The sequence below is a fragment of the Chiloscyllium punctatum genome, chromosome 20 (genome assembly GCF_047496795.1).
Source record: "Chiloscyllium punctatum isolate Juve2018m chromosome 20, sChiPun1.3, whole genome shotgun sequence".
Taxonomy (NCBI): domain Eukaryota; kingdom Metazoa; phylum Chordata; class Chondrichthyes; order Orectolobiformes; family Hemiscylliidae; genus Chiloscyllium; species Chiloscyllium punctatum.
This window is the reverse complement of record NC_092758.1, coordinates 39,352,508-39,365,167: the sequence shown is the minus strand read 5'-3', so window position 1 is coordinate 39,365,167 and position 12,660 is coordinate 39,352,508. Positions and strand designations below refer to the sequence as shown.

General features: G+C 41.6%; 1 protein-coding gene across 1 annotated transcript in view; it reads right to left on the bottom strand.

The window, feature by feature from the left end:
- The window catches only part of LOC140492055 (protein FAM114A2-like), a 38,410-nt gene extending 25,981 nt beyond the window's left edge, over positions 1-12,429 (bottom strand). Inside the window, 3 exon segments of the mRNA XM_072590719.1 lie at positions 12,235-12,297; positions 12,300-12,329; positions 12,332-12,429. Coding sequence (XP_072446820.1) covers positions 12,235-12,297; positions 12,300-12,329; positions 12,332-12,350 — 112 coding nt within the window. The 5' untranslated portion in view covers positions 12,351-12,429.
- Positions 12,430-12,660: the final 231 nt, after the last annotated feature.

Genomic DNA, 12,660 nt, shown 5'->3' with positions numbered 1-12,660 from the left:
ATCAGACAGCAGAGGTCTCTGGGAACAGAGAGACTTTTTAAAAAATTTCCCTCCAGCTATATAAGGGAGTTTTGTTTCTAAACCTGAGACCCTACCTTTGTAGGGTCAACCATCTTTAACCTTTACACCAGGGACACATCAGGTAAGCTTCTCTATTTTTTATTAAACATTCTGATAAGGGGACTAGCAGGGATAGCAGTGCTGGGAGAGGAATGTTCCTCCTGCATGATGTCTGAGGTGAGGGACATCATTAGTGTCCCATCCAAGTATATCTGCAGGAAGTGCACCCAACTTTCGCTCCTCCGAGACTACATTAGGGAACTGGATGAACTTTGGATCATTTGGGAGACAGAGGCTGTGATAGATAAGAGTTATAGGGAAACAGTTACTCCTAGGCACAAAGAAAGTTGGGTAACTGTTCAAAGGGGGTGCGGGGAAGAGTCATTTCAGGGATCTCCTGTGGTCGTTCCCCTGAAAAACAAGTACACCGTTGGATACTGTTGCGGGGGGGGGGGGGGGGGGGGGGGGGAACTACGACTTACCAGGGGTATGCAATGGGAAGGAGAAGAGTGTTAGTCATTGGGGACTCAATAGTTGGAGGGTCAGATAGAAGGTTTGTTGGGAACAAATGAGGCTCACGGTTGGTGTGTTGCCTCCCAAATGTCAGGGTCTGTGATGTCTCATATTATGTCTTTGGGGTCCTGATGGGAGAGGGTGATCAGCCCCAAGTCATGGCCCACATAGGTACAAATTTCTTAAGAAGAAAGAGAGATAGAGATGTAAGGCAGGATTTCAGTGAACTAGGGTGAAAGCTGACAGCTATCACAAACAGAGTTGTTATCTGTGGTTTGTTACCCATGCCACATGATAGCGAGGCAAGGAATAGGGGGAAGATATCAGCTGAACATGTAGCTGCAGGGATGATGCAGGAGGGAGGGTTTCAGGAACATGGATAATTGGGACTCATTTCAGGGAAGGTGGGGCCTCTACAGAACAAGGAATGCGGTAAAAGAGGGGGGAGGTGTGGCTTTATTAGTCAAGGATAGTATAGCAGTGGCTGAAAGAACTTTTGATGAGGACTTGTCTACTGAGGTAGTATGGGCTGAGGTTAGAAAGAGGAGAGGAGAGGACACACTGCTGGGAGTGTTTTTATTTTAAAAGTAGGCCTTCGCACAGTACCAGGGATGTGGAGGAGAGGATTGGCAAAACAATTCTAGGTAGGAGTGAAAAGAACAGGGTGGTCATTATGGGGGACTTTAACTTTGCCTACATTGATTGGAAATGCTATAACTCTATGGGGGTGGCGTCAATCAAAATGTCAAGCTGGTTTAAGGAACAGATATTGCATGTCCTTGATAGCTACGTTCCTGTCAGGCAGGGAGGAAGTGATAAAGTAAGGAAACCTTGGTTTAATACAGATTTGCATCTCTTGTTAAGTGGAAAGAGGCGGCTTATGTGACGATGAGATGACATGGTTCAGATGAGGTGATGGAGAGTGGCAGGTTAGCTAGGAAAGATTTAGATTGAGAGGTAAGAAGAGTAAAGAGAAGACATGAGCAGTCTTTAGCAGGTAGAACAAAGGAGAACCCTAAAGCTTTCTATAGGTATGTAACGAATAAAGGAATGACTAGGGTAGGAATAGGACCAACCAAAGACAGAAGTGGGAAGTTGTGTGTGGACTCCGTGGAGGTTGGAGAGGTGTTAAATGAATATTTCTCATCTGTTCTCACTCAGGAAAAAGGAGAATATTGTAGAGGAGAAGAATGAGGTACAAGATTAGACAAGAAAGAAGAGAGGTTAGTAAGGAAGAGGTGTTATCAATTCTTGAAAGAGCAAATGTAGACAAGTCCCCTGAGCCAGATGGGATTTATCAGAGGATTCTTTGGGAAGCTAGGGAGGTGGTGTTGGAGCCTTTGGCTTTGATCTCCGAGTAGTCATTGTCTACAGATTTAGTACCAGAGTACTGGAAGATTGCAAATGTTCTGCCCTTGTTCAAGAAGGGCAGTAGAGATGACCCAGATAACTATAGACCAATGAGCCTTACGTGTTTTGTAGGAAAAGTTTTGGAAAGGATTTAAGAGATAGGATTTGTAATCATCTAGCAAGCAACAATTTGATTTCAGATAGTCAACATGGTTTTGGCAAGGGCAGGTCGTGTCTCACAAACCTCATTGAATTTTTTGAGAAGGTGACCAAGCATGTGGATGTGGGTAAGGCAGTTGATGTGGTGTACATGGACATCAGTAAAGCCTTTGATAAGGTCCCACATGGTAGGCTGTTGGAGAAAACGCAGAGACGTGGGATTAATGGCGATTTAGCAATTTGGATTAGAAAGTAGCTTTCTATAAGAAGGCAGCGAGTGGTGGTTGATGGAAAATATTCAGTCTGGTGTCCGGTTACTAGTGGTGTGCCACAAGAATCTGTTTTGGGACCAGTGCTGTTTGTTATTTTTTTATGCATAGGTGGATGGGTTAGTAAGTTTGCAGATGAAGTCAGTGGATTAGTGGACAGGGTGGAAGAATGCTGCAGGTTGCAGGGGGACTTGGATAAACTGCAGAATTGGGCTGAGAGGTGGTAAATGGAGTTCAATGCAGTTAAATGTGAGGTGATGCACTTTGGGAAGAATAACAGGAAGGCAGAATACTGGGTCGATGGAAAGATTCTTGGTAGTGTGGATGTGCAGAGGGATCTTGGAGTCCATGTACATGGATCCCTGGAAGTTGTCACCCACGTTGATAGTGGTGTTAAGACAGCATATGGTGTGTTAAGTTTTTTGGGAGAGAAATTGTGTTCTGGAACTGTAATGTCATGCTGCAAATATACAAAATGCTAGTGTGGCTGCACTTGAGAATATTGTGTACAGTTTTGGTTGCCCCATTACAGGAAGGATGTGGAAGCATTGGAAAAGGTGCAGAAGAGATTTACCAAAATGTTGCCTGGTCTGGAGGGAAGGTCTTATGAGGAAAGGCTGAGAAGATTTGGGTCTGTTCTCATTGGGAAGAAGGCAGCTAAGAAGGGATTTGGTAGAGATATACAAGATGATCAGAGGATTAGATAGGGTAGACAATGAACGTCTTTTTCCTAGGATGCTTACGTTAGCTTGTACGAGGGGGCATAACTACAAATTGAGGGGTAATAGATTTAAGACAGCTGTCAGAGGCAGGTTCTTTACTCAGAGTGGTAAGGGTGTGGAATGCCCTGCCTGCCAATGTAGCTAACTCAGCCACATTAGGGAGATTTAAACAACCCTGGGATAAGCACATGGATGATGGGACTGTGTAGGGGGATGGGCTTAGATTAGTTCACAGGTCGGCGCAACATTGAGGGCTGTATTGTTTTATGTTCCCTCTGAATGTTAATATTTATCAGTCTCCCACCTTGATAAAACATTTGCTTCATCATTCTTCCTATAAAGTACATAATTTCATGCTTTCCTACATTACTTTATTTACAGTCTACTTGCACAAATACTTAATGGATCTATATCCACTAGCACTTTCTTTGCAATCTCCTTTCAGCTTTCTTTTGCACCTAACTTTGTAAACTGAAAATTTGAATATTTTTATTAAACATGGTATCTCCGATTTAAATTGTGAGCAGTCACAACTCTCGCTCTGATCTTTCTGGCACCCAAAAAGAAAAAGGCCAAATTGTTTAATCCACACTGTTTTCAGTCATCATAGGCGAGGTTCATAACCAAAACACCAATAAGCACATTGAACTTTAATTCAAACAAGTGTCTTAACAAAAAAAGATTTAGAACCCAAACATTGATTACAACGTAAATTCAGTGGCTGTTTGAAAAAAAAAGATTCTGAAATATCACATGATGTGATGACAAGGAAGCCAAAAATGCAGTACAAGTTAACCTGTGATATTCCAGAGGTTATCTCAGACCGTGAACATGAAGATAAGACAGCATTTAGGAGAGATGTATGCATTTACTGTCCTCCTTCAAGAAGGCACATGGACAGGTCTGAATTTGCTACTGGAAGATGGTGTGCCCATGAGTTGAAGTGTTCATGTTCAGTGGTGGGCTGGGATACAGATATACTAATCCAGGTTTGTGCACTAGCGTGCTGTGAAGGACACAACTGGAGATGTACTACCAAGGAACCATAATGTTCTCAGTAAAGGAAGCTCTCACTTTGTTGTAGAAGTTGTAGAAGCTAGCTGCTAAAGGAAATAGGACAAAAGGAGGATCTTCTTGTTCTGAGCACGGCCAGCCAACCACCACCAAAAAATAATAGGGGAAAAGGATTTCTACAAAATAGTTAAATATCCTGAAACTGACTGTTCAACTATAAATATTGTACTATACACTCTTCACTAACGACCCATAGAAACTCTAAAATATTGATATTTTTTCATCATGTCTCATTTCTAATTTTGTGTTGCATTATTATTTCTTCTTGTGTTTAGTAACTTATCCCACTCGTAATTGGTTTCTTTTAAGATAAATTCATTAGCTAAGGAAGAAAGTTATCTACAAGGAGATGATCCTTTATAAACTAACCTTATGACCAATAAAAGGTGCTGTTGAAACTGGAAGGACAGCCAGTTCATAACTCCTCACCCATGAATTTGACAATTTGAGGTATCTCAGCTGGAATAATACTGAAATGAGAAATGTCACCCAGGATTTGGTTGTAATATCTATTCATGATAGAATGCTTCATCTATGCTTCAGAATAGTTCTAGTGCAGAAGGAGACCATTTTGCCCAGCGTGCATGTGGTGGCCTTGTGCCTTTCCCCTTTTTGTGTCTATTATCATCATATACAAATAGCCAATAGCATTCTGAATATCTCTACTACACTTTCAGGCAGTGCTTTGCAGACTCAAATCACTCCTTGTGTGAAAGTTTTTTCTTATTCCATTTCATTATATTTGTGAATCCCTTTAAATCTTTGCCATTTTGCTCTTGATCCTTTTATGATTAGGTTCAGTTTTTCACTTCCTATTTTATCCAGACCTCTCATGATTTTGAAAATTATCAGATCTCCTCTTAGCTACCTTCTCCTCAAGGAAAACAGTCCTGACTTCTGCAATCCATCCTCATAACGGAGGTTTACTATCCCTGTTTTTATGACTCTTTATATAACAAACATAAAAAGTTACTTGCATTTTTAAAAACAACAACATTTCAAACATGGGTAGAGTTCTTCAATTTATTTCATTTGAACTTATAGAATGTATGGATAACTGACTATGCAATGGGAATAACATGTTTGAGAGAAAACCAAAATGAGACAGGATAACAAAAACATTTACACACAGTTTGTATCTTTATCAAAAATAAGCAAATGTCAGACTTTATAATCTTTCCACTTAAAAAAAATTCATAAAACTTAACTTCTATTGATACAGTGCTTTTAACTTAGTGTAACAGTTAGATGTGATTTACAGGAGGATTACAAAACAAGTGTGATACCGAGGCAAAGGAAGAGCCATTAGGTCAGATGACCAACAACTGGATCGAAGAGGAAGGTTTCAAGAAGTGTCTCAAAAGAGAAAAAGCAGGGAAAGCAGGGGAGAGCAGTACAGAGGGTATTTCAGTGTTAGGTCTCTATAGTAGAAGGCAAGGCCACTACTAATAGTGGGTTTATTAAAACTGGGAATTGGCTTGGCTGCAGAATTGAAGAAACATGGATATTTAAGTGTTTGGAGGGTGGGACGAAATTAGAAATGGGATGAGTGGGACCAGGGGCTGAGTATTACATGTCCCTTCCAGATGTGTGCTCATCCCATTACCCATCCCAAGCTCACTCCCATGTCATAAAGTGGGCTGGTGACAAGGGTCAATTGAGTTTGTTTAAAAACCTTTGTGCATTAGAGGCTTACCGAAATACCCCAAACCCAAAGTGAATAGTTTTCCCTTCCAAATTAGATTTCAAAACTCACTCATGACCCAATGCACTTTTTTGACCAGGGTCCAAAGATCCTTGGGCCTTCAACCTGCAGTTAAAAAGATATTCAAACTGCAGTCCCAGCAGAGACTATTAAGGAGCTCTGGAGCTAATAGGCCTACTGCTGTTACTGGCCAAACACAGGCCAATGAATCCAGAGGATGGAACTTGCTTCCACTGAGGTGTAGAAGTCTTATTATTCACTAACTGAGTTGACATGCAGTGCATTCAGGCTGCAAGACCGGCTTATTCGGTGTTGGCTTGATGTTAACTTCCCTTCTGTCTGATCCATGTAGGGATTTGAAAAAAATGATTATAATATTAGCAACCATGGGTGATTAGGAAAATAGGACCTGGTATTATTTAAAATACCACTACCGGATGGTTTTAAGTTCACAGAAGGTAGAATGCAGAATACCAGTCAAAAGTAGTTTGAAACATCTAAGTTAAGGTAACAACTGCTTTCAGTAACAAATGAACTGAGACAGAAGTTTGGAAAATTGCGGAATGGGAAAATGGATGACTGGAGTAAATGACTCAAGCAGTGACTAGGTTGCTAGATAGTTGAAGGAAAAAAATCAGATAAAGGATTTGAAAGTAGGAGCACTTTATGTAAAGGATAAAGTTCATGTAACGGTTCAGGTGGATGTTTTGCATCATGAAAGGTAACTAACCTAAAAAGTTAACTAATTTTCTTGGCACAGATGCTTCCTAACATGAATAATTACACTCTGTTTTAAAGGAAAGTTTTCAGCATTTTTAAAATTTCAATTGCTATATGATTTCTATTTTCTGGGTTTGTGTTCTACTCCATTGGTTTCTGTTCAGCATGAAGTTTATTTCTCATAGAAATTTCCATCTCCTTTCAAAGAATTTGTTATCTATTCCCAAATAACCTAAAACCCAATCACAGCTATTTCAAATAGGAGCATTCAAGTGTTTGAGGAATTCTAAGTGTATCACATTTCGGGCTTTACAGAGTCCACTTGAGCTTCATTATTTACGGGTCTCCAAAGATGCACCCCAAATAGTTTGACGGAGCTATCAGTTAAGGCTCATTCAGTAGTACTTGAATTAAGGCAGCTGAGAATTTAAGTTCAAATCAAATAACGAGTACATAATCTAGGCAGACATAAACATTGTAGCATTTCTTTGCGAGACTATTAAGTTGTCATGTAAGATGAGAAATTATATCAAGTTCATTTGTGTTCTTGGACAGAAAGAATCTTGTGGCAAAACATGTATGACCAGGTGAATTATCCCTGGGGTTCTGGCCAAAGTTCCCTCTAAATTTTCTTTGTTTACTGAGCAGGTTACAAATGCTTAAGCACTATATTTTACCCATAGGCAGTTTTGATTTTAAACATCATAGCTTACAATAGGCTGAAAATTCCTCCCGAGGAACTGGTTGGTAAGCTTATTCTAATGCACATCACATTCCAGATCATAACCTGGCCATATACACGGATCGTACAAGGAAACATTGGCCCTGGCCAAACATCACTAACATGCACTGCTCATTATGATGTTTATTTAATGGGACATTGTTGTTTATAAACTGGTTGTTGAGTTTCCTAAACCAGCACAGTCACAACTTTGTTATGAACAAATTGGTTGTAAAGTGCTTCAGAACATCCTAAGGTTGTGAAATTCAAGACATTCTTTTAAACTTCTGTAACATAACCCAGATAATTGCAGAAGCAATTAATTTCACTCCCTTAAACCATTTTATTCTTGGAAAAAATGCTTACCAAGATTAAGCAAAAGCACTAGGCATTAGGGATGGACAATAATGTTGGTCTAGCCAGTGATGATTTTTTAAAATATCAGATAAGGGCAAAGGCTACATATTTATGAGATTAAGATTAATCTGATTAAGAATAACTCTTACAAGAAATTTTCCTGCTTTTAGAAGTGATATTCCAAGTCTTTGCACCTTTTGTTGTTATGGAGCGGAGTTATAGATTATAGTCTGGACTCTGGGTTTTTACAAATACAGTAACGACAAAACGGTAACTAGGGAGAGAATAGGGCCCCTCAAATATCAGCAAGGCAGCCTTTGTGCAGAGCTACAGAAAATAGAGGAGATACTAAACGAATATTTTGCATCAGTATTTACTGTGGAAAAGGATGTGTAAGATATAGACTGAAGGGAAATAGATGGTGACATCTTTCAAAACGTCCAGATTACAGAGGAGGAAGTGCTGGATGTCTTGAAACGGGTAAAAGTGGATAAATCCCCAGGACCTGATCAGGTGTACCCGAGAACTCTGTGGGAAGCCAGAGAAGTGATTGCGGGCCTTTTGCTGAGATATTTGTATCATCGATAGTCACAGGTGAAGTGCTGGAAGACTGGAGGTTGGCAAACGTGGTGCCACTGTTTAAGAAGGGCAGTAAAGACAAGCCAGGGAACTATAGACCGGTGAGTCTGACCTCAGTGGTGGGCAAGTTGTTGGAGGGAATCCTGAGGGACAGGATGTACATGTATTTGGAAAGGCAAGGACTGATTAAGGATAGTCAACATAGCTTTGTGCGTGGGCAATCATGTCTCACAAACTTGATTGAGTTTTTTGAAGTAGTAACAAAGGATTGATGAGGGCAGAGCAGTAGATGTGATCGATATGGACTTCAGTAAGGCATTTAACAAGATTCCTCATGGAAGACTGATTAGCAAGGTTAGATCACACGGAATACAGGGAGAACTAGCCATTTGGACACCAAACTGGCTCAAAGGTTGAAGACAGAGGGTGGTGGTGGAGGGTTGTTTTTCAGACTGGAGGCCTGTGACCAGTGGAGTGCCACAAGGATCGGTGCTGGGTCCTCTACTTTTTGTTATTTACATAGATGATTTGGATGCAAGAATAAGAGGTACAGTTAGTAAGTTTACAGATGACACCAAAATTGGAGGTGTCGTGAACAGCGAAGAGGGTTACCTCAGATTACAACAGGATCTGGACCAGATGGGCCAATGGGCTGAGAAGTGGCAGATGGAGTTTAATTCAGATAAATGCGAGGTGCTGCATTTTGGGAAAGCAAATCTCAGCAGGACTTATACACTTAATGGCAAGGTCCTAGGGAGTGTTGCTGAACAAAGAGACCTTGGAGTGCAGGTTCATAGCTCCTTGAAAGTGGAGTCGCAGGTAGATAGGATAGTAAAGAAGGCGTTTGGTATGCTTTCCTTTATTGGTCAGAGTATTGAGTACAGGAATTGGGAGGTCATGTTGCAGCTGTACAGGACATTGGTTAGGCCACTGTTGGAATACAGTGTGCAATTCTGGTCTCCTTCCTATCAGAAAGATGTTGTGAAACTTGAAAGGGTTCAGAAAAGATTTACAAGGATGTTGCCAGGGTTGGAGGATTTGAGCTATAGAGAGAGGTTGAACAGGCTGGGTCTGTTTTCCCTGCAGAGTCGGAGGCTGAGGGGTGACCTTATAGAGGCTTACAAAATTATGAGGGGCATAGATAGGATAAATAGTCAGGGGTCAGGGAGTCCAGAACTAGAGGGCATAGGTTTAAGGTGAGAGGGGAAAGATATAAAAAAGACCTAAGGGGCAACATTTTCACGCAGAGGGTGGCACGTGTATGGAATGAGCTGCCACAGGAAGTGGAGCAGGCTGGTACAATTGCAACATTTAAGAGGCATTTGGATGGATATATGAATAGGAAGTGTTTGGAGGGACATGGGCCAGGTGCTAGCAGGTGGGACTAGATTGGGTTGGGATATCTGGATCGAAGGGTCTGCTTCCATGATGTACATCTCTTTGGCTCTGTGTAGGCTAAGAAACAATAGAAGTGTTTGTTGCAGCACATCAGATTCAGGGACAAATATAATAAAAATCTCTATATGGTGTTCATTAACTGAAGTTTGATCATAAATTAGATTAGATTACTTACAGTGTGGAAACAGGCCCTTCGGCCCAACAAGTCCACACCGACCCGCCGAAGCGCACCCACCCATACCCCTTCCCCTACATTTACCCCTACATCTAACACTACGGGCAATTTAGCGTGGCCAATTCACCTAACCCGCACATTTTTGGACTGTGGGAGGAAACTGGAGCACCCGGACGAAGCCCACGCAGACACGGGGAGAATGTGCAAACTCCACACAGTTAGTCGCCTGAGGCGGGAATTGAACCCGGGTCTCTGGCGCTGTGAGGCAGCAGTGCTAACCACTGTGACACCGTGCTGCCCACTATGAAAGACTGTGGAAATTGGTATATGATATGGCTGTCATTCAAAGATATTCAGCATAATTTGTTCATTTCAGATCATGTACCAACCCACTTCTGGCCATGTATTCAAAAACCTCAGTCACTTCAACATTACTGAAGTTTTGCTATCTTAAGAGTTTCTTATCCAATACCATTAACTGGGTGTTAAAATCAATCGTCACCTTACAAAAACAAGATTATTTGGCAGACTCACTCACATACTTTAGAAGGAGTATGATTCTGTCTCAGAAGATCAAAGTCTACTTGGCAGTGGTTTTTTACAACACTTCCTTAAGGGAGTGCAACTTGACCAAAATATACCAATGTCACATAATGCAACTTGAAGCATTATCATTGCAGTTGGAGATCTACTTGCATCATCATGAGATAGAACAAACTAAATACCAAGGTCTTGTGATGCACTATATACCTACACCAACAGCATGCTCTTCAGAGCTTAGCTTCGCTAGCTCAGACATTTAGTTCATGTGGTGGACTCCTAGACAGCAAAGGCAGTACTCTACAGCAAACTGAGCATGAGACCTATCGTAGAATATCCTAAACTAATAAAAGGTCTGAAAACCAGTGTTAGAAAGATGAGTCAAGTTAAATGGGGGAGAAATCTTGGATAAAACAGAAGTCTGTCAAACAATTTTGACATTTCAAGAGAACAGAGAAAACTGTAGAGTACGTGTTCAAAATAAACAGTTAAAATAGTAACTTTTACATATAAAAACAGGGAATCGAGTACAAGAGTCAGGTTCGAGAGTGTGGTGCTAGAAAAGCACAGCAGGTCAGGCAGCATCCAAGCAGCAAAATTGACGTTTCGGGCAAAAGCCCTTCATCAGGGATGCTTTTGCCCAACATGTCGATTTTCCTACTCCTTGGATACTGTCTGACTTGCCGTGCTTTTCCAGTGCCACACTCGCGACTCTAATCGCCAGCATCTACAGTCCTCCCATTTGCCTACAAGAGTCAGGTTGGCATGTTGCATCTTTGTAAAAGACTTCAGTCAGGCCACCAGCATATTGCATTCAATTCTGGTTACCACATTACAGGAAGGATGTGGAGGCTTTGGAGAGGGTGCAGAAAGGATTTATCAGGATGCTGTCTGGATTAGAGGGTAAAAGCTGGAGGTTAGAAAAACCTTGGTTGTTTTCTCTGGAATAGCAGAGGCTGAGGGAGACTTGATAGAAGTCGATAGAATTAGGAGATGCCAAAAAAAAAAGAGTTGATGGTCAGAATCTCTTTCCACAGAATTGAAATATCTCAAGTTTGGGACAAAGTAAAAAATCACACCACCCTAGTCCAACAGGTTTTTTTTCCAGATGCACCAACTTTCAGAGCACTGCTCCTCCACAACCATCTGTTGATGATGGAGTAGAACTCCAGAAGCTAGTGCGTCCAAATAAACCTGTTGGTCTATAAACCTGGTGTTGTGTAATTTTTAATTTTGCTCACCCCAGTCCAACACCAGCACCTCCAAATCTAACATTAGGGAGCTTGCATTTAAGGCGAGAGGGGGAAAGTTCAAAAGGAGATGCGAGAGGTAAGATTTTTTTTAAAAACCCAGAGTGGTAGGAGTCTGGAACACGCTGCCAGTGGTGGCAGAGAGGAGGCAGGTAGATAGGGGCGTTTAAGAGACTTTGAGATAAGCGCGTGAATATACAAGGTGTGGAGGGACATGGATCAAGGGCAGGCAGAAGAGATTATTGCAATGTGGCGTCATGTTCGGCACAACATCGTGGACCGAAGTGCCCATACCTGTGATGTACTGTTTCATTGTCTAATTAAGAGAAAGCAGACAAGTTTCCACACTGTAGGGAAACTAATCTAATCTAAAGTCGCACCTTTAAATATGACGTTGAATTCAAAATGAGAAAGTCACAGTTTAAATATATCCACTGACACTAGATTGCTACCCTGGCAGCTCAGAATGGTTGGCAGACACTACCGGCATTTGCTGGTCTCTATTCCCTCCAAACCCTACACCTAAAACCTCAGAGACCTAACCGAGTGGCCGGAGACTAATAGCCACATTAACAGCCCGAATCCACCTCCCTCTCTCACCTGCCACTTCCCGACCTCAATTTGTCTCGCCACGTCACTCACCTTTCACCCCGGAAGCGGTAAATGGTGTCAGCCGACCGCGTTTGAGATTAGGGTCGGGGGGCGGGGCCTTGATGCGCACGCGCCAAATCTGTTAGCCCTTGTTTAGGCATGCGCATAACTTTCAGTCTTTCCAGGAGAAAAGGGATTGTGAACTAAATACAATACAGATACTGTTTTAAATCCGAGATTACAGGAATAGGTGCACACTGCAGACAGGTTTACATTCAAATGTCGAGCAATAGCTGCACTTCGTTACTAAAAGAAAATCCATGGTTAAGTCTTTTATAGCATCTCCCGTAGAGGAATATAGACATTTGAAGGCAGCTGCTTCCCAAGACATTAACGGATGTGAAATATAACTCTGTCAGCTGGTGCCAGAACTGCTGAGTTTTTCCAGCACTTTCTGTTTTTACTTCAAATCCATAA